The 26,031-nt window shown below is 39.5% G+C and overlaps 1 protein-coding gene across 2 annotated transcripts; it reads left to right on the plus strand.

Annotated features, from left to right (window-relative positions):
- The first annotated feature begins 5,071 nt into the window (after positions 1–5,071).
- Positions 5,072–23,731, plus strand: LOC109903913 (mitogen-activated protein kinase kinase kinase 7). Of its 2 annotated transcripts, XM_020500924.2 has the most exons (15): positions 5,072–5,338; positions 5,445–5,539; positions 5,953–6,063; positions 6,327–6,392; positions 6,626–6,671; positions 9,379–9,517; positions 9,791–9,915; positions 10,084–10,212; positions 13,649–13,779; positions 17,748–17,835; positions 18,026–18,153; positions 19,680–19,830; positions 20,307–20,368; positions 20,612–20,727; positions 21,047–23,731. In XM_020500924.2, exons 2-15 carry the CDS (start codon positions 5,474–5,476, stop codon positions 21,216–21,218), a joined length of 1,530 nt encoding a protein of 509 aa, XP_020356513.1. In that variant the 5' UTR covers positions 5,072–5,338; positions 5,445–5,473; the 3' UTR covers positions 21,219–23,731. The 2 variants fall into 2 exon arrangements, with proteins under 2 accessions (XP_020356513.1, XP_020356514.1); XM_020500925.2 differs by lacking the exon at positions 5,072–5,338 and having other exon boundaries at positions 5,347–5,539.
- The last annotated feature ends 2,300 nt before the right edge of the window (positions 23,732–26,031 follow it).

Here is a 26,031-nt window from a genome sequence, read left to right on the forward strand (position 1 = left end):
GGCCAAAGTAAGTTTTGGCTTTGGGGATGACCAGTGAAATATACCTGCTAGAGCTCGTGCTATGGGTGGGTGTTGCTATGGTGACCAGTGAGCTGAGATAAGGCGGGGCTTTACCTAGCAAAGACTTATAGATTACCTGGAGCCAGTAGGTTTGGCGACGGATATGTAGTGAGGGCCAGCCAACGAGAGCATACAGGTAGGTCGCAGTGGTGGGTAGTATATGGGGCTTTGGTGATAAAACAGATGGCACTGTGGTAGACTACATCCAGTTTGCTGAGTAGGGTGTTGGGCGTTATTTTGTAAATGACATCGCCGAAGTCAAGGATCGGTAGCATAGACAGTTTTACGAGGGTATATTTGGTGTCATGAGTGAAGGAGGCTTTGTTGCGAAATAGGAAACCGATTCTAGATTTAATTTTGGATTGGAGATGTTGAAATTGAGCTCAGGTGCATCCTGTTTCCATTGATCATCCTTGAGATGTTTCTATAAATTGATTGGAGTCCACCTGTGGTAAATTATATTGAATGAACATGATTTGGAAAGGCTGTATATATAAGGTCTATATACCAAGCGATGAGGTCAAAGCAATTGTCCGTAGAGCTCCGAGACAGGATTGTGTCGAGAAACAGATCTAGGGAAGGGTACCAAAACATTAACGCAGCATTGAAGGTCCCCAAGAACGCAGTGGCCTCCATTCTTACATGGAATACGTTTGGAACCACCAAGACTCCAGCTGGCCATCCGGCCAAACAGAGCAATTGGAGAGAAGGGCCTTGGTCAGGGAGATGACCAAGTACCTGATGGTCACTATGACAGAGCTCTAGAGTTCCTCTGTGGAGATGGGAGAACCTTCCAGAAGGACAACCATCTTTGCAGCACTCTACCAATCAGGCCTTTATGGTAGAGTGACCAGATGGAAGCCACTCCTCAGTAAAATGCACATGACAGCCCGCTTGGAGTTTGCAAAAAAAGACACCTAAACGACTCAAAGACCATAAGAAAAAAGATTCTCTGATCTGATGAAACCAAGTTTCAACTCTTTGGCCTGAATTCCAAGAGTTACTCACGTCTGGAGGAAACCTGGCACCATCCCTAAGGTGAAGCATGGTGTTGGCAGCATCATGCTGTGGGGATGTTTTTCAGCGGCAGGGACTGGGAGACTAGTCAGGATTGAGGGAAAGATGAACGAAGCAAAGTACAGAGAGATCCTTGATGAAAACCTGCTCCAGAGCACACAGGACCTCAGACTAGGGCGACGGTTCACCTTCCAACAGGATAACAACCCTAAGCGCACAGCCAAGACAACGCATAAGTGGCTTCGGGACAGGCCTCTTCATGTCCTCGAGTGGCCGAGCCAGAGCCAGAGCCAGAGCCGATCAAACATCTCTGGAGAGACCTGAAAATAGCTGTGCGGCGGCGCTCCCCATCCAACCTGACTGAGCTTGAAAGGATCTGCAGAGAAGAATGGGAGAAACTCCCCCACTCTGTAATCACTGCCAAAGATACTTCAACAAAGTACTGAGTAAAGGGTCTGAATACTTATTTAAATGTGATATTTAAGTTTTTTAACAAGCAAAAATGTCTAAAAACCTGTTTTTGCTTTGTCATTATAGGGTATTGTGTGTAGATTGATGAGGAAAAAGACATTGTAATACATTTTTGAATAAGGCTGTAACGTAGCAAAATGAGAAAAAAGTAAAGGGGCCTGAATTTTCCAGGAAAACTCCAGGGCTGGATGGCATACCAGTTGAGGTATATCAATCCTTTTTTGATGTACTCAGAGGACCATTATTACTGTAGCATGTTTTAACCACTCCTATAAAAATGGTAGATTATCAGATACACAAGAAGGTCTGATTTTACTATTACTGAAACAAAACCCAGGTGCTAAATATAAAGATCCAGTCCATTTATTTAAAAAAACGGAGGTCCCTTGCACTTCAGTGTTGTGACACAAAAATTCAAGAAAAATGCATAGCGCACAGAATTAAAAAGGTATTGTTGGATATTTATAATCGTAATCAGACAGGTTTTTTACATGGACGATACATTGGAGATAATATAAGACAAGTACTGGAAACAATAGAACACTATGACCAATCTGGGAAACCAGGCCTGGTATTCAAAGCTGACTTTGATAAAGTGTGTCTGGAATGTATATATAAATGCCTGAAATATGTCAGTATTAGAGAATCTCTTATACAATGGGTTAAAGTTATGTATAGTAACCCAAGGTGTAAAATATTAAATTATGTCTACTTCTCAGAAAGTATTAAACTGTCAAGAGGAGTAAAACAAGGTTGTCAACTATCGGCATGTATATTTATTATAAAGGCCATCGAAATGTTTGCTATTAATATCAAGGGATTGGAAATCCAGGGCTTAAAAACAAAGGTGTCATTGTACGTTGATGATTCCAGTTTCTTCTAAATCCACCATTTGGATCCCTCCATAGCCTCCATAGAAGATCTAGATCTTTTCTAACCTCTTGTTTTGCTTAAATCCCTGCCTACACCTAACGACTTGTTTTTTAAATGATATGAGCAAAAAATATTCCATTTTATTTGGAATGGCAAGAGGACAGATATTATTAAATATTAAAGCATTAGACCTCTCACTAAAGGCTTCCGTCAAGAAAAGCTATACTTAAATCCGAATTGGTTCTATAGCAGATTAGTAAGAATGGCTCATCCCATGTTCAAGAATGGCCTTTTTCCCTTTAATCAGATTACAACCTCTAACTTTCGGTTATTTGAAAATGAAATAGTCTCCAAAATATTGCAATTTTTTAAACAAGCCAGAGAAATTTGGTTGCAATTTCAGTTTAATCCACCAGAAAAGACAGAACAAATATTACAACAAATATTATGGTTAAACTCAAATATAATAGTTGATCCAAAAAATGTTTTATAATGGTATAGTCTTTGTAAATTATATTATAAAAAGGAGTGTTGGAGTTATGTCACACATGTAGCTAATATATGTAAATGTCTGCTCTATACAAAATTACAACCAACGAATTGCAGCATTATGGAAGAGGCAAGGGGGAGGGGGAGAAAGTAAGGAACTTGTCCGTCGGCCCTGCATTAAAGACCAAAATTGGTTAAAGAAAATTAAGAATGTATACTAGTTTAATTTTAGGACCAACATTTTTACAGCTGTGCTATACAGATTGAAAAATAGCTGTGAAGAGATTTTCAACGTAGCAAAAATCCACAGCTTTTAGTTATTTGACTGTATAATGTATTTGTTTTGCTTTCAATCTTTAGTAGCTCAATCTTCAAGTCCATGGCTTATTTTTGTGTGAAATGTCGTAATATTTTTTTTGTTTTGATTACATTTTTAATAGCTCTTACATAAAGCATTCCATGACTATGAAAATTATGTTTTCTGAATCAGGGGAGGATGGACAGAAATCCATGGCTTTAGTTTATTGGAATCATTTTTGTTTTGGGGGGATTTCAATTTTCAATTTTCAAATTATACAATCTGAATTCGGGGAGGATGGACAAAATTCCACAGCTTTTATGTGTGAAATGTCATATATATAAATATATATTATTTTTTTGCGCTTGCTTTCAATTTTTAATAGCTCTTACACAAAGTGTGCCATGACTATGAAAAGTATATATTCTGAATTGGGGGAGGATGATCAAAAACTCACAGCTTTTTGTGTCAAATTCTGTATATATATTTTTTCTTGTCCTTTCAATCTTCAATAGCGCTTGCACAAGCGTACCATGACTATGAAAATTATATACCCTGAATCAGGGGAGCATGGAGACAAATCCACTGCTATTTTTTGTTGTTAAAATATCTTGAATTGTTTTGTTTTTTTGCTTTCAATCTTCAATAGCTCTTACACAAAACGTGCCATGACTATGAAAATTCTATAATCTGAATTGGGGCAGATGGACCTTATATAGACAGGTGTGTGCCTTTCCTAATCATGTCCAATCAATTGAATTTACCACAGGTGGACTCCAATGGAGTTGTAAGGATGATCAATGGAAACAGGTTGCACCTGAGCTCAATTTCGAGTCTCATAGCAAAGGGTCTGAATACTTATGTAAATAAGGTATTTCTGTGTTTTATTTTTAATACATTTGCAAAAATATCTAAAAACCTGTTTTTGCTTTGTCATTATGGGGTATTGTGTGTAGATTGATGAGAAAAAAAAAGAAATCAATTGTTAGAATAAGGCTGTAACGCAACAAAATTTGGAAAAAGGGAAGGGGTCTGAATACTTTCCGAATGCACTATGTCCAATATGAAGAGTGTGCGTAACATTGTGCAATACAAATGTGTTAATTAACAATGTGATTTAATTTATAAATATAATATAATTACTAGTAATATATATATAATTCTTTCTATATTAAAATTGTTATTGCTATTAATATTAACAGTTGCATTATACATACTTTTTGTCTGGCCCTCATAACATCATGGTCACCTAATCCTCCCCAGCTTCCAATTGGCTCACCCCCTAGTTAGTTATTATGTTACCATAATAACTATCTAGTAATCATTCATTTTAATGCTATTATGTGTTCTTTTAAAGCCATTAACTATTGACCTTTTGTGATCAATTCGAAGTCTGCTAACATTTCGTAATACAATTTTACGAATTCCGACCATTTGTATAATTTCATATCGTCATTTCCCGGAACTTTTATTTTGAATCGAAATCGCCGAGGTCACGTCGTTATTTATTGCTAGGTCTTGCTTATTCTTGGTCACTTCTCAGCGGTATGACACGTACTTTGACACATCGCTAACCATTAAAAAAAAACAGGCAGGTATATACAGAGGCGCTCTCGTGTATGTCGCCCTCTATCGCCCAGGAAGGCAGATGCAACAATAAAAGTGAGCTTTGTTTAAGATCAGCAAAGGTTGACAACCCAATAAATACGCTCACGCACTACAATAATAATCTGCTATATCTATCAGATCTTTGTTGGAGGTGCTCCTCTTTTCAATCTGGGGTTGAGCCTGGGATGTATTTTGAGAGTCCCGCACCGACTGTTGGTAATATGTAAGAGTTTACTGTTCTTGAATGCACCCCAAGGCTGGGAACATTCACTGCGCAAACCATGGAACAAACGGCATTTGTTTGGACTCTTCTCTGACATTAAACCTATAAAACTCGTACTAATTTGCTATTCACTCCATTGGGTTTTCCACTTCGGTTGTAACAAACTTACTCAGACATAATGCTGATAAACAGCTGTTCATAGTTTATCGCTTTTAATAAAATGTAACTCTTCGTCCTGAGTGTTCGAAACAGCGGCTTGGTCTAGGAACGGACAACCAACTCATACTTCCTGTTCTGATGTATGTTTCAACAGCGAATGGAAACGATTACGGAGGGGTTGTGACATGAAATAACTAGGTTTTAACGACATACAGTACGCTAATACAATATGTTGTTGTTTTCTAGCTTATTGTAAGGAGTCTAAAGCCGTCAAGATGCTTGAGACACCTCCTGGGTATCCATTTGAAGAGATAGAATATGAGGATATAGAAGTTGAAGAGGTAAGTGTCGTATGATAGCTATACATACCAAACCATCAGCCTTCAATGAGTGAGAAAATGAAGACAGGCAGGGGTGAGAGAAATCACACTAGCTAGCCTAGTTGAATAGTTTGAATAGTAGAGAAGTTTAGTTTTGTGTTCATCCATGTAACTTCTGAATGACCATTTCAACTATGGAGCCAAGATACCTATTTCAAAACACCAGCTACAGTATCAAGAATGATTTGTAGACTATACAGAAAAGAACGAGACAGACCACCACTCTGAAACATGTCAAATTATAGCCTAGAGGGGAGCCTGTCTGTCCAAGACTCACAGAAGGGACAGAAATGAAAATGCAAGGTCTTCCTTGAAAACATGCTACTAGACTAGAGTTGCAGTGTTTTATGGATGTGTGACATTTGTTTCTCCAGGTTGTTGGCAGAGGAACATTTGGAGTTGTCTTCAAGGCCAAATGGAAAGGCAAAGATGTGGCCATCAAGACCATAGAGAGTGAATCTGAGAGGAAAGCTTTTGTAGTAGAGGTACAGGAACATCCTTGCCTGAAAATCACTTTTTTTTTCTGTGTGTGTAAGCCTGGTTTTGGTAATAGTGTATTGTTGAAATGCGTTTGTCTTGTTATCACAATAATGTCCGTCCTTTAAAAAAAATACCACTAACATTTATTGACACGTTTTATATTAGGTAGCAGCAGTCAAATGATATCCAATTACAATGGAAAGGAAATGTGCGTGCGTGTTTAGATGGTGAGATCCATTTCACTTATCCATGTCTCTTCTTCATCCAGCTCCGCCAGCTTTCCAGAGTAAATCACCCAAATATTGTCAAGCTCTATGGTTCATGTCATAATCCAGTAAGTACATTCAGGAAATGTTGCCTTCTTAGTATGATTTGCCTGGTGTTCAACGATATACTGTAGTGTCATTATTCCTTTATTAGTTGTTATTATTAGTAGTTATTATTCATTTATTAGGTCTACACTTGTTTGTCTGCATTAATTTGACACCAGATTTGCAATCCCATACAGTATGCCTAGTGTAAGTGTTTTCCCCTTTTGATCACAATGATTGAAACATTCACACACAGGTCTGTCTTGTTATGGAATACGCTGAAGGTGGCTCTTTATACAATGGTAAGAAATTACTCTTTAACTCTCCACTGACGGCATATCTATTTATTATGGCCATCGAAATGTTAGCTATTAAAATCAGATCCAACAATAATACATAGGGGTGTCATTGTATGCTGACGACTCAAACGTCCTCTTAAATCTGCAATCTGGATCCCTCCACAACCTCAGAGGATCTAGATCATTTTTCTGACCTCGAACTAGGATAAGTGTACCATATTACATATTGGATTTTTTTTTAAATCAACTTTTACATTACCGTGTAGTTTACCAATAAAATGGTCTGATGGGGATGTGGACACAATCAGTATTCATATCCCTAAAGAAATAAAGGGGCTGCAACACGTTTTAACAGAAAGTTAGCAAAAATAGATAAGATCTTGCTACCATGGAATGGTCAATACCTATTTGTGGAAAAATTATTAAATTCTTTAGTCATATCCCAGTTTACCTATTTACAGTGGTGGAAAAAGTGCCCAATTGTCATACTTGAGTAAAAGTAAAGATACGTTAATAGGAAATTACTCAAGTAAAAGTGAAAGTCACCCAGTAAAATACTATTTGTCTAAAAGTATTTGGTTTTAAATATACTTAAGTATCAAAGGTAAATGTATTTGCTAAAATCTACTTAAGTATCAAAAGTAAAACTATAAATAATTTCAAATTCCTTATATTAAGCAAACCAGATGGCACCATTTTTTATTTACGGATAGCCAGGGGCACACTCCAACACTCAGACATAATTTACAAACGAAGCATTTGTGTTTAGTGAGTCCTCCAGATCAGAGGCAGTACATGACCAGAGATGTTCTCTGCATGAATTGGACCATTTTCCTGCCCTGCTCAGCATTCAAAATGTAACAAGTACTTTTGGGTGTAAAAAGTACAGTATTTTCTTTAGGAATGTAGTGAAGTAAAAAATAGTATAGATACAAAAAAAACGACTTAAGTAGTACTTGAAAGTATTTTTACTCAAGTACTTTACACCACTGTTCAATTGAGAGAATTTCCACACTGCATGATATGGGCAAATCATATAGGTCTTATTTTTAACCAAATGTTGCAATTGCGATTTGACTTGCCAATTAGAGCAAAACTGTTGGAATCATGGAAATATGGCTATTCTAATTCTATAGTTAGAATATAATAGTGGGCACTTTGAATAACGTGTTGTTTGAGATGACAACAAATTAAAATGCCAGGGAGGAGTTATTGCGACAGGGTAGGAACTAAATTGTTGATAAGTGTTTCCTAGGGGACCTTAAAAGTTTTTGCTACATTGCATGTTTTCTCTTAGCTACTTCATGTTGGTAAAATATAATATTGCTTTGCATATTCCTCTTTGATATAGAATATACTGTTGCACAAACAACATGCTGATTTAGGTACACACCATCGCTGGTAATCATTCTCTATTAGCTAGCTACGTTTGCTCTTTATTAGCTAGCTATTAGCATTAGCGGCTAACAATTAGCATCTCACAAGATTTAGAGCAACTTGCTAAGAAAAGACAAACTAGCTGTTTGCTGATGTAAGAAACACAAACTAATGGTGTCATTATAGAACGATAGTGGATTTATATTAAGAAGAAAAGTGAAAACAGCATTGTTGTCAACATTGTTTTATGTGCTGCATTGACCGGTCAATGCAGACTGAACGAAAGTGTCTCGTGGTTGAGGAACATCAAATGCGCTCCTTGAGTGACAGGGGGCGTGGCTTGGTCTGTGTGGAAAGTGGCATGGATGGAGAGAGAGTGGAGAGAGATGAGAAGTAAACTATAAAAATGGACATTACACATGGCATATCACATTTAACAAACCAAACATTCAAATACCGGTATAGAAAGTAAAGTAAAAACCCAAACCGGTACCTGCATCAATTACCTGTACATTATTTTCTTTAGGAATGTAGTGAAGTAAAAGTTGTCAAAAATATAAATAGTAAAGTAAAGCACAGATTCCTCAAAAAACAACTTAAGTAATACTTTCAAGTACTTTTACTTGAGTACTTTTCACCACGGCCTATTTTCTATTGGCCCTGCCTATGCCAAACGATTTGTCTTTTACATTTAACAAAAATTATTGCACTGTGTTTGGAATGGCAAGCCAGACAAAATTAAACGTGCATATATATATAATGAATATGAGTTCGGTGGGGGCTAAAATGATTAAATATTAAAGCATTAAACCTCTCACTAAAATGATCAGTATTACAAAAGTTATACTTAAACCCAAACTGGATCTCCAGTAGATTAGTAAGAATGGCTCATCCCTTGTTCAAAAATTGCATTTTCCATTTATCCAGATTACAACCTCTCACTTTCAGTTCAATGAAAATGGACCCTTTTTGAAAATATCACCCTTTCCAAAACAAGCCATACAAAGCTGGTTGCAATTTCAGTTTTATCCTCCAGAAAAGACAGAACAAATATTCCAATAAATAATGTGGTTAAATTCAAATATACGGTGTAGTTATGCCACATGTGCAGCTAACAAACATATATGGAAATGTTTACTCTGTCCAAAATTACAACCAACTGATAAAAGCAGTACTACAAAAATGGAGGAGGCAAGTGGAAGGGAGAGAAGGTGGGGAACTTGTTTTTCTTTTTGCCCTTTATTGAAGACCATAATTGGCCCCTAAAAAGTGTCATAAATAAGACAGAATACATACATATTTTTTTGACTGTGTTGTGTCTGTCCATTCCCAGTTCTGCATGGAGCTGAGCCCCTGCCCCAGTACAGTGCATCCCATGCTATGAGCTGGTGTCTGCAGTGTGCTCAGGGGGTCTCCTATCTCCATGGCATGAAACCCAAGGCCCTCATTCACAGAGACCTCAAACCACCCAAGTATGACCCTTTTGTGTGTACTGTTCCTAAACTGTCTGTTTTAGGATTGCAAAATTCTGGAAACTTTCCCAAATTTCCCCGTTTTCCTGAATATTCCTGGAAGTACGGGGGAATAAGCAGGAACTTTGGGAATCCTCCAACCAGGATTTCTGTGAAATGGGGGAATTGTGGGAAAGTTACCAGAATTTCATGAACACAAGTCTGTTTACAGTACTTACATATTTAATGAAGTTGTTGCACTCTCTGAACCTAAACCCTAGAAATTTGTTTCAGTCTGCTACTTGTACAGGGGGGCACAGTGTTGAAGATCTGTGACTTTGGGACAGCCTGTGACATTCAGACACACATGACCAACAACAAAGGAAGCGCAGCCTGGATGGCACCAGAAGTGTTTGAAGGCATGTATCCTATAGCAAGGCGCTTTCCTCCTTTCATTCAAAAGCAAAAGACTAAAATGGTCTGAGCACCAATTCTCTCTGTGTCACCAATAGAACAAACAATAGGGTCTCAGTCTAACCTGTATTCCTTCACTCACCTATATCTCTCTCTGTGACTCTGTTGTCCAGGCAGTAACTACAGTGAAAAGTGTGATGTGTTCAGCTGGGGTATCATCCTGTGGGAGGTGATCACTCGCAGGAAGCCCTTTGACGAGATCGGAGGATCGGCCTTCTGCATCATGTGGGCCGTGCACAGAGGTGAGAGGTCACAGAGCCATAGACTCTTAGTTACATACATACACACGCACAGAGGAATAAAGAGAAAAATGTACAGCACCAGTCAAAAGTTTGGACACACCTACTCATTCAAGGGTTGTTCTTTATTGTTTACAATTTTCTACATTGTAAAATAATAGTGAAGACATCAAAACTATGAAATAACACATATGGAATCATGTAGTAACCAAAAATAGTGTTAAATCAAAATATATTTTATATTTGAGATTTATTAAAGTAGCCACCCTTTGCCTTGATGACAGCTTTGCACACTCTTGGCATTCTCTCAACCAGCTTCATGAGGTAGTCACCTGGAATGCATTTCAATTAACAGGTGTGGAATTTCTTTCCTTCTTAAGGCGTTTGAGCCAATCAGTTGTGTTGTGACAAGATAGGGGTGGTATACAGAAGATAGCCCTATTTGGTAAAATACCATAGTCTTTTACCAAATAGTAAAAGACCAAGACCAAGTCCATATTATGGCAAGAACAGCTCAAATAAGCAAATAGAAACGACAGTCCATCATTACTTTCAGACATGAAGGTCAGTGAATCCGGAAAATGTAAATAACTTTAAAAAAGGGAACTTCTTTGGTTCCTACATGATTCTATATGTGTTATTTCATAGTTTTTATGAAATAAAAAAAACCTTGAATGAGTAGGTATGTCCAAACTTTTGACTGGTACTCTGTGTAGGGAGGTGGAATATACACTACCGTTCAAAAGTTTGGGGTCACAAATTTGTTGTCCATTAAAATAACATAAAATTGATCAGAAATACAGTGTAGACATTGTTAATGTTGTAAATGACTATTATAGCTGGAAATGGCTGATTATTTTTAATGGAATATCTACAGTGCCTTGCGAAAGTATTCGGCCCCCTTGAACTTTGCGACCTTTTGCCACATTTCAGGCTTCAAACATAAAGATATAAAACTGTATTTTTTTGTGAAGAATCAACAACAAGTAGGACACAATCTTGAAGTGGAACGACATTTATTGGATATTTCAAACGTTTTTAACAAATCAAAAACTGAAAAAATGGGGCGTGCAAAATTATTCAGCCCCCTTAAGTTAATACTTTGTAGCGCCACCTTTTACTGCGATTACAGCTGTAAGTCGCTTGGGGTATGTCTCTATCAGTTTTGCACATAGAGAGACTGACATTTTTTCCCATTCCTCCTTGCAAAACAGCTCGAGCTCAGTGAGGTTGGATGGAGAGCATTTGTGAACAGCAGTTTTCAGTTCTTTCCACAGATTCTCGATTGGATTCAGGTCTGGACTTTGACTTGGCCATTCTAACACCTGGATATGTTTATTTTTGAACCATTCCATTGTAGATTTTGCTTTATGTTTTGGATCATTGTCTTGTTGGAAGACAAATCTCCGTCCCAGTCTCAGGTCTTTTGCAGACTCCATCAGGTTTTCTTCCAGAATGGTCCTGTATTTGGCTCCATCCATCTTCCCATCAATTTTAACCACCTTCCCTGTCCCTGCTGAAGAAAAGCAGGCCCAAACCATGATGGTGCCATCACCATGTTTGACAGTGGGGATGGTGTGTTCAGGGTGATGGGCTGTGTTGCTTTTACGCCAAACATAACGTTTTGCATTGTTGCCAAAAAGTTCAATTTTGGTTTCATCTGACCAGAGCACCTTCTTCCACATGTTTGGTGTGTCTCCCAGGTGGCTTGTGGCAAACTTTAAACAACACTTTTTATGGATATCTTTAAGAAATGGCTTTCTTCTTGCCATTCTTCCATAAAGGCTAGATTTGTGCAATATACGACTGATTGTTGTCCTATGGACAGAGTCTCCCACCTCAGCTGTAGATCTCTGCAGTTCATCCAGAGTGATCATGGGCCTCTTGGCTGCATCTCTGATCAGTCTTCTCCTTGTATGAGCTGAAAGTTTAGAGGGACGGCCAGGTCTTGGTAGATTTGCAGTGGTCTGATACTCCTTCCATTTCAATATTATCGCTTGCACAGTGCTCCTTGGGATGTTTAAAGCTTGGGAAATCTTTTTGTATCCAAATCCGGCTTTAAACTTCTTCACAACAGTATCTCGGACCTGCCTGATGTGTTCCTTGTTCTTCATGATGCTCTCTGCGCTTTTAACGGACCTCTGAGACTATCACAGTGCAGGTGCATTTATACGGAGACTTGATTACACACAGGTGGATTGTATTTATCATCATTAGTCATTTAGGTCAACATTGGATCATTCAGAGATCCTCACTGAACTTCTGGAGAGAAGTAAAGAGAAAGTAAAGGGGCTGAATAATTTTGCACGCCCAATTTTTCAGTTTTTGATTCGTTAAAAAAGTTTGAAATATTGAAAGTAAAGGGGCTGAATAATTTTGCACACCCAATTTTTCAGTTTTTGATTTGTTAAAAAAGTTTGAAATATCCAATAAATGTCATTCCACTTCATGATTGTGTCCCATTTGTTGTTGATTCTTCACAAAAAAATACAGTTTTATATCTTTATGTTTGAAGCCTGAAATGTGGCAAAAGGTCGCAAAGTTCAAGGCGGCCGAATACTTTCGCAAGGCACTGTACATAGGTGTACAGAGTTTATTATCAGCAACCATCACTCCTGTGTTCCAATTGCACATTGTGTTAGCTAATCCAAGTGTATCATTTTAAAAGGCTAATTGATCATTAGAAAACCCTTTTGCAATTATGTTAGCACAGCTGAAAACTGTTCTGATTAAAGAAGCAACAAAACTGTCTTTCTTTAGACTAGTTGAGTATCTGGAGCATCAGCATTTGTGGGTTTGATGCAACACCGTACAACGCCATGCCATACCCTGTGGACGGCGCTTAATTGGAGCTAATTTCCTCCTACAACAGAACAATGACCCAAAGCACAGCTCCAAACTATGCAAGAACTATTTAGGGAAGAAGCAGTCAGCTGGTATTCTGTCTATAATCGAGTGGCCAGCACAGTCACCGGATCTCAACCCTATTGAGTTTGACTGTATGGTACGTAAGAAGTGCCCATCAAGCCAATCCAACTTGTGAGAGGTGCTTCAGGAAGCATGGGGTGAAATCTTTTCAGATTTCCTCAACAAATTGACAACGAGAATGCAAAAGGTCTGCAAGGCTGTAATTTCTGCAAATGGAGGATTCTTTGACGAAAGAAAAGTTTGAAGGACACAATTATTATTTCAATTAAAAATCATTATTTATAACCTTGTCAACATCTTCACTATATTTACTATTCATTTTGACACTCATTTTATGTATATTTTAATGGAAAACAAGGACATTTCTAAGTGACCCCAAACTTTTGAACGATTGTGTAAGTTTGAAGAAAAACTCACCTATTTGTTAAATGACAGAAAGAAGGTGAGTAGAGGAAGCCACTTTAGACTGACATTACCCACTGACACGTTAGTATCCTGTATGTGTTCTCAGGTACTCGCCCACCCCTGATAAAGGACCTCCCGGAGCCCATTGAGGGCCTGATGACACACTGCTGGGACAAAGACCCTGCCCAGAGGCCCTCCATGGAGGAGGTCAGAAACACCATGGCAAGCCTCATGAAGGTACAGTACTGGAAAACCCCACAGACCCATGTTCTCAGAACTTCACACTCACAACTCTAATAATAACCCATATATGTTAGTAATACCTGCAATTTCAAGACTTCGCTCTTAGAGGGGAATTCAGACCCAAGTTACATGCGGAAATTGAACTTTATTCCCTTTTCTCTGAGTATTCTGACCTTGAACTTAAGTATGAGGAAACACAGCCAACTATTTGTTTGGGGTGGAGGTCATAGAAATGTAGGTGTGGCATTTCTATTTCCAATAGAAATAACACCATTCTACATGCACTGAAATGTATAAATTGATAAGAGCTTGGTTAATTATTTATCCTTTTGGAGAAAGCGATTATAATTAGGCCTACAAATGGCAATTGTTTAAAAATATTTTTCCTTGGGATTGCTGGAGACGAATGTAAAACCAGTCATATGGAAGCAAACTGAAAATAATTTCAACAAGACATATATTTCGGACCCTTCTCCACAGTGAAGTAGGCTGTAAATAGCTGTGCCTTTATTCACAATTGTTATTGTATGTCCTCGTAATTTGAGGGGATGAAATTTGGAGACCCAAACTATAGGCTTATTTAGCGCCTAACCTACCAAGTAGATTTATGCACTCTAGAATGTTTTAATTATATGCCCTGGCTTTTCTCAGTAAAAAAAAACAATTTGTATCATATACAGTGCCTTCAGACAGTATTCACACCCCTTGACTTTCCACATTTTGTGTTACAGCCTGAATTTAAATGGATTAAATAGAGATTTTTTTAACACTGGCCTACACACAATTATGTTTTTCGAAATGTTTACCAATTAGTTACAAATGAAAAGCTGAAACATATTGAGCCAATAAGTATTCAACCCCTTTGTTATAGCAAGACTGACATTCTGACAAGACTGACAAGTCACATAATAAGTTGCAATGTGTGCAATAATAGTGTTTAACATGATTTTAGAAAGTTCTGAACCCGTTCTCCCTATATATTATATTGAGTCTGTCGAGAAAATTCGAATGAAAGATGCACTGTATTTAAAGGGATCGTTGAAAAGGCGCATACATTTCTGACCGAAGTCTGAATCGGGCCCCTAGTTATTAAGAAATGGTGTCTTTGTTCCACAGTTTGAGTGTTTGATTTTATATCTACATTGAACAAAAATATACAGTTGAAGTCAGAAGTTTACATACACTTAGGTTGGAGTCATTAAAACTAGTTTTTCAACCACTCCACAAATTTCTTGTTAACAAACTATAGTTTTGGCAAGTCGGTTAGGACACTTACTTTGTGCATGACATAAGTAATTTTTCCAACAATTGTTTACAGACAGATTATTTCACTTAATTCACTGTATCACAATTCCAGTGGGTTAGAAGTTTGCATACACTAAGTTGACTGTGCCTTTAAACAGCTTGGAGAATCCAAGAAAATTATGTCATGGCTTTAGAAGCTTCTGATAGGCTAATTTACATCATTTGAGTCAATTGGAGGTGTACCTGTGGATGTATTTCAAGGCCTACCTTCAAACTCAGTGCCTCTTTGCTTGACATCAAATCAGCCAAGACCTCAGAAAATAATTGTAGACCTCCACAAGTCTGGTTCATCCTTGGGAGCAATTACCAAACACCTGAAGGTACCACGTTCATCTGTACAAACAATAGTATGCAAATATAAACACCATGGGACCACGCAGCCGTCATATCGCTCAGGAAGTAGATCTCCTAGAGATGAACCTACTTTGGTGTGAAAAGTGCAAATCAATACCAGAACAACAGCAAAGGACATTGTGAAGATGCTGGAGGAAACAGGTACAAAAGTATCTATATCCACAGTAAAAACGAGTTCTATATCGACATAACCTGAAAGGTCGCTCAACAAGGAAGAAGCCACTGGTCCAAACCGCCATAAAAAAGACAGACTACAGTTTGCAACTGCACATGGAGACAAATATTGTACTTTTTGGAGAAATGTCCTCTGGTCTGATGAAACAAAAATAGAAATGTTTGGCCATAATGACCATCGTTATGTTTGGAGGAAAAAGGGAGAGGCTTGCAACCCGAAAAATACCGTCCCAACCGCGAAGCGCGGGGATGGCAGCATCATGTTGTGTGGGTGCTTTGCTGCAGGAGGGACTGGTGCACTTCACAAAATAGATGGGATCATGTGGGAGGAAAATTATATGGATATATTGAAGCAACATCTCAAGACATCAGTCAGGAAGTTAAAGCTTGGTTGCAAATGGGTCTTCCAAATGGACAATGACCCCAAGTATACTTCCAAAGTTGTGGCAAAATGGCTTAAGGGCAACAAAGTCAAGGGATTGCATTGGCCATCACAAAGCCCTGACTTCAATCCCATAGAAAATTTGGGGGCAGAACTGAAAAAGTGTGTGCGAGCAAGGAGGCCTACAAAACTGACTCATTTACACCAGCTCTGTCAGGAGGAATGGGCCAAAATTCACCCCAGTTATTGTGGGATGCCTGTGGAAGGCTACCCGAAACGTTGACCCAAGTTAAACAATTTAAAGGCAATGCTACCAAATACTAATTTAGTGTATGTAAACTTCTGACCCACTGGGAATGTGAAAGAAATCAAATATGAATAAATCATTCTCTACTATTAATCTGACATTTCACATTCTTAAAATAAACTGGTGATCCTAACTGACCTAAGACAGGGAATTTTTACTAGGATTAAATGTCATGAATTGTGAAACTGAGTTTAAATGTATTTGGCTATGGTGTATGTAAACTTCCGACTTCAATTGTAAATGCAACATTGAAGGAGTTGGTCCCATATTTTATGAGCTGAAATAAAAGATCCCAGAAATATTCCATATGTACCAAAAGGTTCTTTCTCTTAAATTTTGTGCACACATTTGTTTACATCCCTGTTGGTGAGCAGTTCACCTTTGCCAATCCATCCACCTGACAGGTGTGGCATATAAAGAAGCTGATTAAACAGCATGATCATTAAACATGTGCACCTTGTGCTGGGGACGATAAAAGGCCTCTAAAATATGCAATTTTGTCACACAACACAATCCCACAGATGTCTCAAGTTTTGAGGGAGTGTGCGATTGGCATGCTAACTGCAGGAATGTACACCAGAGCTTTTGTCAGAGAATTGAACGTTCATTTCTCTACAATAAGCCGCCTCCAACGTTGTTTTGAGTAATTTGGCAGTAAATCCAACTGGCCTCACAACCGCAGACCAAGTGTAACCATGCCAGCCCAGGATCTCCACATCCAGCTTATTCACCTGCGGGATTGTCTGGGACCGGCATAAGCTATGGATAATGAACACAATGTCATTTTATCGATGGCAATTTGAATGCACAGAGATACCATGACGAGATCCTGAGGCCCATTGTTGTGCCATTCATCCGCCGCCATCACCTCTTGTTTCAGCATGATAATGCACGGCCCCATGTCGCTAGGATCTGTACACAATTCCTGAAAGATGAAAATGTCCCAGTTCTTCCATGGCCTGCATACTCACCAGACATGTCGCCAATTGAGCATTTTTGGGATGCTCTGGATCGACGTCTATGACAGCGTATTCCAGTTCCCGTCAATATCCAGCATCTTCGCACAGCCATTGAAGAGGAGTGGGACAACATTCCACAGGCCACAATCAACAGCCTGAACAACTCTATGCGAAGGAGACGTGTCGCGCTGCATGAGGAAACTGGTGGTCACACCAGATAGACTGGTTTTCTGATCCACGCCCCTACTTTATTTATTTTTTATAAAGGTATCTGTGACCAACAGATGCATATCTGTTTTCCCAGTCAAGTTAAACCCATAGATTAGGGCCAAATTAATTAATAAAAATTGTCTGATTTCCTTATATGAACTGTAACCCAGTAAAATCTTAGAAATTGTTCCATGTTGAGTTTTTATATTTTGTTCAGTATACATTTCCTGTAAGCATTGTTCATTGCACTCTTCCTCCCATGTGTCTGCAGTACTTCCCAGGGTCTGATGAGCCTCTTCAGTACCCCCACCAGTGTCCAAGCAACAGCAGGAGTGGCTCCTCATCAGCCACAAGCACAGGTGAGTTCCATAGATTTAGATACGCTTTGAAAGTTTATGGATTTTATAAACATTTGGAGACAAGTAAAACTATATCTTGTATTAAAATTGAGTCAAAACTTTGGAAATGCATATTAATGAAGTTCAGAAGTTGCTGTTATTACAGAAGTTTCTGGAAAAACATTTTAAAAAGCCATCTTCTCTTCTGTAGGTTCCAATGCAGACAACACTATCAACAGCTACAGATCCGAAGGCAACATGGAGCATGGAACAAACTGTCAAGAGAGAGATGACACCCTGAAAAACGAAAAATTTCCACTTCAGTTCAAACCTTTAAAGGTGATGCATTTGTCAACTGCGTTTATTTTCAGCAAACTTAACATGTGTAAATATTTGAATGAACATAAGATTCAACAACTGAGACATAAACTGAACAAGTTCCACAGACATGTGACAAACAGAAATGGAATAATGTGTCCCTGAACAAAGGGGGGTCAAAATCAAAAGTAACAGTCAGTATCTGGTGTGGCCACCAGCTGCATTAAGTACTGCAGTGCATCTCCTCATGGACTGCACCAGATTTGCCAGTTCTTGCTGTGAGATGTTTCCCCAATCTTTCACCAAGGCACTCGCAAGTTCCCGGACATTTGGCCCTAGCCCTCACCCTCCGATCCAACAGGTCCCAGACGTGCTCAATGGGATTGAGATCTGGGCTCTTCGCTGGCCATGGCAGAACACTGGCATTCCTGTCTTGCAGGAAATCACGCACAGAACGAGCAGTATGGCTGGTGGCATTGTCATGCTGGAGGGTCATGTCAGGATGAGCCTGCAGGAAGGGTATCACATGAGGGAGGAGGATGTCTTCCCTGTAACACACAGCGTTGAGATTGCCTGCAATGACAACAAGCTCAGTCCGATGATGCTGTGACACACCGCCCCAGACCATGATGGACCCTCCACCTCCAAATCAATCCCACTCCAGAGTACAGGCCTCGGTGTAACGCAATTTTTTTTTGACGATAAACGCGAAGCCAACCATCACCCCTGGTGAGACCAAACCGTGACTCGTCAGTGAAGAGCACTTTTTGCCAGTCCTGTCTGGTCCAGCGACGGTGGATTTGTGCCCATGGGCGACGTTGTTGCCGGTGATGTCTGGTGAGGACCTGCTTTACAACAGGCCTACAAGCCCTCAGTCCAGCCTCTCTCAGCCTATTGCGGACAGTCTGAGCACTGATGGAGGGATTGTGCATTCCTGGTGTAACTCGGGCAGTTGTTGTTGCCATCCTGTACCTGTCCCGCAGGTGTGATGTTTGGATGTACTGATCCTGTGCCGTTGTTGTTACACGTAGTCTGCCACTGCGAGGACGATCAGATGTCCGTCCTGTCTCCCTGTAGCATTGTCTTAGACGTCTCAAAGTACGGACATTGCAATTTATTGCCCTGGCCACATCTGCAGTCCTCATGCCTCCTTGCAGCATGCCTAAGGCACGTTCACGCATATGAGCAGGGACCCTGGGCATCTTTCTTTTTGTGTTTTTCAGAGTCAGTAGAAAGGCCTCTTTAGTGTCCTAAGTTTTCATAACTGTGACCTTGATTGCTTACCGTCTGAAAGCTGTTAGTGTCTTAACGACCGTTCCACGGGTGCATGTTCATTAATTGTTTATGGTTCATTGAACAAACATGGGAAACAGTGTTTAAACCCTTTACAAGGAAGATCTGTGAAGTTATTTGGATTTTTACAAATTATCTTTAAAAGACAGGGTCCTGAAAAAGGGACGTTTCTTTTTTTGCTGAGTTTAGTTGTCGCAAAAGCTAAAGTAATAACTCACCCCATCCATGTTCATGCTGTTCATGTTCTTTCTCAGGGGGGAACATTACGCCACAGCCTGCCCCTATCCAGAGGGCCTAGTATGGAGAGCCTGCCTGAGCGTACCCAGAGCCCTGCCCCCACTGAGGTCAAAGGGCAATGTGCTGGCCAGTCAGGGCCAGAGCTGAGAGCACCTATCAGTCCCACAGGTATGGGCCCTATTTAGTATTGGTTGAAACAATAGAGCTAGTTTAAATCAAATCAAATCAAATTTATTTATATAGCCCTTCGTACATCAGCTGATATCTCAAAGTGCTGTACAGAAACCCAGCCTAAAACCCCAAACAGCAAGCAATGCAGGTGTAGAAGCACGGTGGCTAGGAAAAACTCCCTAGAAAGGCCAAAACCTAGGAAGAAACCTAGAGAGGAACCAGGCTATGTGGGGTGGCCAGTCCTCTTCTGGCTGTGCCGGGTGGAGATTATAACAGAACATGGCCAAGATGTTCAAATGTTCATAAATGACCAGCATGGTCGAATAATAATAAGGCAAAAAATAATAATTTACCAAAGATTGTATATGCATGGAACCTACTGAATATCTGACACTGTCACTACAGTGTTCACCAGGGGGCAGTACCATACAACATAAAGTATATGCTCACCATTATGTTTTCTATGTCCTCAGATATTAATGGTTTGGACAGCTCCATCCCCATGGCTTATCTGACACTAGATCACCAGCTGCAGGTACTGTTCTTTCTCCATTCATCCTCAGTCCTGACAGATACTAAATCCTAATACTGATAACCAACTAGCAATGATTTACATTCTTACATCTCCATAGCTTACTCACTGCCCTGTTTGGATTTCATGTGTCCTCCACTTGAAATATTACATTTGTTTAAAATGTAAAGTACTGTTCATTATAAGAATGTGTGTGTAAATTGTAAGTGCATGATGGTGATGTGTGTATTCCTGGGTCGGGTTTAGCCCCTGGCCCCATTCTCAAACTCCAACGAGTCCATGGCTGTGTTTGAGCAGCACTGCAGAATGGCCCAGGAGTACCTGAAAGTGGAGACTGAAATTGCCCTACTCACCCAGAGAAAGTAAGTCACATATGAGCCCAGAATTCCCTATGCAGAAGATGTTTGTCCAATATGTACAAACTGTACTGAAGATGGCACCGTAATCTGGTGTTATGTCTAATTAATTACTGTTGAAGATGTTTTACTAACTTCTATTTGTTGTGATACCAGTTACTCTTAACATGAATACATTCATTAGTATTAAATCTAACAACATTGTTTCCCGTACAGAATTTTGTAGTATTTTACTGTATGTAGTAATTAGTTGTAGAGTGACAGTGAATGCAGGCTACCTAAATGCTAAACATGTTCTCTCTCCCTTTGTCGTGGGGATGTGTAGGAAGGAGTTAATCTCTGAGCTGGACCAGGATGAAAGGGAGCAGCAAAATACTTCCCGTCTGGTTCAGGAGCACAACAAACTGTTGGACGAGAACAAGAGCCTCTCCACCTACTTCCACATTTGTAAGAACAAGCTGGAGCGGATTCAGAGTCAGCAACAACAGAAGAGTTAGAATACCTCTTGATGTGTGCTTGCTGCCCCAGAACTGTCCTCAGATCATCAGCAGCCAAATAGACTGTCAAGGGGCCATTTTGTTTGGTCTCCTCTGTAGACCCTCAACTGTTTTGGGATTTGCAGCCAAATATACGTGCCATATTTGTGATGACTGCTTCATATTTCTCATCAACTGTTTTCAGATGAGCAGCCCAAGAGACTGACCATTTAGTGAACTCTTCCCTGTTGCTCTTAAGCTGTTCCTGGATCAGTGGCCAAAGCGGAAGGCCATGTCATTATGAATGCTTTGTAGATCCCCAACTGATCCAGTCAGCAGCGGATTGCACAAAGCATGTCTCCCCTCAGATTCTTGCTCCCCAATGCGCTGTACAGTAACAACATACTCCACCTGTCTCAATCCAGAGCTGCGTTCAGTACAACAATGTTGGGAAATGTTGTGCAAGACCTCTATTAAGAACAGCTAAGTTAATTTACATGCATGTTTTCGGAAAGATGTCATTCTATTCTGCCAGAGGTACACTGGACTAGTTGAACAAGGAAAGTCTGGAGGCCCTGTAAAGTCATCTCCTACTGTAGCTATTGACATCAAGAGGAAAATGCAGTTGCCCCTAGAGACTGATCTTGGGTCAGTTTAGTACCCCCCCCCCCCCCTCACCATTGTGCCTAAGGGCAACTTCTGTCCATAGCTCGACATCCAGGAATTATCAGAAAGGCTTTGTAGAAAATGATTGATGATGTGAAGGGGGGATGACTTGCAGTAACACCTCAGATGACTTGAGGTGTTTCCTGTCTTGCAGCAGATGACTGTCACTATACCCTCCCCAGGACTGTTCTAGAGGTGCTGGTTGTAAAAGAAGTGACTCAGCTTGTTTTCACCGTCTGACTCTGGCCTCTCTGTGACAGCTAGCTTGGTATGGAGATGACAAATAGATGACTAAGTTGTGTTTTTAAATGTTTATACTCATTCTTATATCTGTATTCCCTTTTTACGTACACAGAGTAAACAAAACATTAGGAACACCTTCATAATATTGCATTGCACACCCTTTTCCCTTCAGAACAGCCTCAGTTTGTCAGGGCATGGACTCTACAAGGTGTCGAAGGGGTTCCACTGGGATGCTGGCCCATGTTGATTCCAATGTTGGCTCGATGTCCTTTGGGTGGTGGACCATTTTTGATATACACAGGAAACTGTTGAGTGTGAAAAACTCAGCAGCGTTGCAGTTCTTGACACACTCAAACCGGTGCACCTGGCACCTATTACCATACCCCGTTCAATGGCACTTAAATATTTTGTCTAGCCCATTCACCCTCTGAGTGACAAACATACACAATCCATGTCTCAATTGTCTTTTATGCTTAAAAATCCTTCTTTATCCTGTCTCCTCCCCTTCATCTACACTGACTGAAGTGGATTTAACAGGTGACAACAATAAGGGATCATAGCTTTCACCTGGATTCACCTGGTCAGTCTACGCCATGGAAAGGGCAGGTGTTCCTAATGTTTTGTACTCTCAATGTATATGCAATTGCTCCTTGAGAAGCAATGGCAATATTTCAAAAGGATCTTTGTTTTTAGTAATTTTATGTAGCCTATATTTTGAGGTCTTTCTCAAGTCTTATCTGCCTTCGATGTTTTCGATATATTTTCTCATAGAATACCCCCACCACGTAGTCCACTCTGTATTTGTGTTCATATTTTGTTCATTTTGTCAAATATTTCACTTTTGTATTCACTCCTAAAATGTGTATGTGCTGGTTGTGGACTTTGAGTTTGGTCTTGTTCCAGTACTTCCACAAATGTGTTCTACACTTGTTTGCTTGATTTGCCCTCTGTGTGCGTGTGTGTTCACAAATTGCCTTAGGTTGTATCTCACTGTGTATTGTATTTTTCTAAATAGCGCTTTGACTTGCAAAATCGGAAAGGTTGTCAATGCACTTTTGAATGTATATCTCAAGAACTTCAAAGGTACTGAAATAAAAAAAAGTGAATGCACACAAGAAAAGGCTGCTTTTACATTCTTGGTATTAAGGCATTCGTGATTGAATATAATATAATCTGTTGCCCTAGCATATCTTTTTGATTTCATTTGCACTTTGTGTGTCACTTGGCAGTTCTGAAACGCCTGTATGCTTGAGTGCATAAAACATTTCCTATTATCTATGTTTTCAATGGTTTGATATATTCGTAGAAAAATATTTATTCAGATAGTGTTTTGGGGAAGTAGAATAATACCATCATAAATGTCCTTTATTTCAATTGACTTGTTCCCCCCTTTTTGTAAATTGGTGACACCCTTTGAGAACTATTTTGTTGTTGTATATCCTCTATTTAAACATTGTGCTTGGTCATGCGTTTATGCATACCAAATCATTTTGGTAGCCCCTCTTCAAATTAAACTTATGTGCATGTGGCCATTTGCATTCTCATCGAACATACTGAATAAAGTCATGAACTCCTTTACATCTAAATTAAGTATATGAGTAAAGTATGGAACAAATTTGAAACAATTTGTATGTCTCTGAAGTATGTTTTGTCTCGCGGTTGAAACAGTGTAATGACAAAGGGCTTGCTCAGTCCTGACAGAGGGGGTTTGCTTTGTCTGCAGTGCAGTGGGGATATGACGGCTAAATCACTGGCTAGTGATTAACATGACTGGCTTGTGTTGGCGAAAAAGACTGATGATCTCACTCTCTCTGTCATTCCTGGCATTCCTGTTACAAGCTGCTCAGCTAATGTGAAAATGCTGGTCTTCATACAGTTGTTTTCCCTGCATGTTGAGTATGCTTTGCCTTTGACCCTTACATTGACTTGTTCTGAGTATGAAGTTCTTTCCAAAAATGTAAATGTTATTTTGCGCAGTACAGATGTGGGATCTTAATTTGAGCCGGTTTGCTACAGCAGGAAAATAATCCTGCAGCAACAGGAAAGGTAAATGATAATGTGAATTGTAATTATTATAATTTTTTTGTAGGGGTTGATACATTTTTCATAAGAGAAAATCAATTCAAATTTCAAAGTAGAAATAATTTCGGAAGCCTTTTTAAACCTCAAATACACTACAAGTTCTCCTGCAACAGGGTGATCAAATTAAGATCCTTCATCTGTATGTATGATAGATATTGTGTTCATAATGTTTGCGAAACCAATTTACTTGAAAGTGTTTCCATAGTTACCAAAGTAGGCTATTTCAGTAGCTTAATTAGGTCAAAAGGAGTATGATAATCTTGGCTGCAATAAGACTGTGATTCCTGGCAATTTGATAAGGTTGTTTGATTTCATGTTTTGTGTATGAATGCTTCCATACAACCCTCAGTCTTAAACAAAACATTTGGACTGAGTTTGAACCCAGTTACCCACCCACCAACCTGCCCACGCAGGAATGTAGCCTACATGTTTCCATCAAGAAAAATAACAAGCTGATCTGTCACTGCTGTGTCATCTTTAATCTCTGCTTTAAAAGAAAGTAGAGGAAATTAGAGAATTGACAGCAGAATTTTGTTCCAATTTCAGGTCATGTTCAAGTGTAGGCCATGGCCTCCTGGGGGACTTGTCAGTTTGGCCGGGTGTAATTGTGTCTCCCTGTCTCCGTTATATCTGTTTCAGAAATGCCTTTTTGACAGTCGCTTATATGGGATATGACTAGCAAAGCAACATCTGATAATTTTCTAATGTATCTTCATTGTCAATTTTACACTGCATTTGAAGCAAGTGTAAAATGTGTGATTCTTCCCATCACTGGCTCATTGCATTACCACTTAGTACACCATGTCCAGCTGTTGAACAGATAGATCTGCAGTGAGAATCAGCTTTGGTTATTTATACCACTTGACATTGAAAATGTGGGCCAATCTGAATACCACACATCAGGGGTGGATTGCCCATCTGGCAATTCTGGCAAATTCCAGATGGGCTGGTCTAAATTGACATACACAAAAACATATATATTTTTTAAATATAAAAATAAATAAATGACAAGGTGACATAGCCAGCAGCCCATGGGCCTGTTAAGATGTATTTTGAATTTTTGGGGGCTGGCCCAACTTGGTAGGGTGGCGGCCGTTGTGCTCTGATCAACCAAAGGCTCATTATAGATTAGTATAACAAAGAAATTGCGCAAAAAATCTCAAAACTATCAGCAAAGAGACCTGGTCCGACTCTGTCATCAGCTAGACAGCAAAGACCATGGATCGTAAAAACGGAAAGGGTTCATGGGTTGCATATTTCGTCACAATGTTGTTTTGAACATTAGTTTTGGACTGATGCCCAACAAAGCATTCTACTCAATGCATCGTCAATGAGCAATGACGAAGATTTCATCAAAAATACTTGGAAGTGGCTTGGAAATACAATGGCATTCAAAAGGAGGCAAATAATTAGTAGACATTACAATTACAATATTTTTTACGAACTTTGCTAGTTAATGACAACATTGCCAACTGTCTAAAGTCAATTTGACAACATGATAATGCTGGCAAAGTTGTTTCCTGCTAAATATTTGACTACTTTAGAAATGGCATATTTCCAGACACTATAGTGTAATTTAGACTAAACAGTAGCTAGTTAGCTTCTGTCCAGTATGACTGGGCTTATCATCACTTTAGGGCACCACTATGGCGCCACCGATAGCGGGCGGTTTCAGAATGTTCATAACAATGGCATGGCATGACGTGACAGAGGTGCAACCTATGAATACAGAAACAGCACATTCTACATTGTCACCGCACTCAAAACATTATATTTTTGGATGGCTAAAACCATGATTTGGTCAAACAGTAAAGCATTATTCTCATGATTTCTGTCATGAAAG

Source organism: Oncorhynchus kisutch, linkage group LG14 (assembly GCF_002021735.2).
Source record: "Oncorhynchus kisutch isolate 150728-3 linkage group LG14, Okis_V2, whole genome shotgun sequence".
Taxonomy (NCBI): Eukaryota; Metazoa; Chordata; class Actinopteri; order Salmoniformes; family Salmonidae; genus Oncorhynchus; species Oncorhynchus kisutch.

Coding starts and splice junctions, on each gene's coding strand:
- LOC109903913 (XM_020500924.2), top strand. CDS start 5,474: ATGCTTGAGACACCTCCTGGGTATCCATTTGAAGAGATAGAATATGAG. Junction 6,393..6,625: donor ATGGTTCATGTCATAATCCA/GTAAGTACATTC, acceptor ATTCACACACAG/GTCTGTCTTGTTATGGAATA. Junction 17,836..18,025: donor CTCATCAGCCACAAGCACAG/GTGAGTTCCATA, acceptor TCTCTTCTGTAG/GTTCCAATGCAGACAACACT.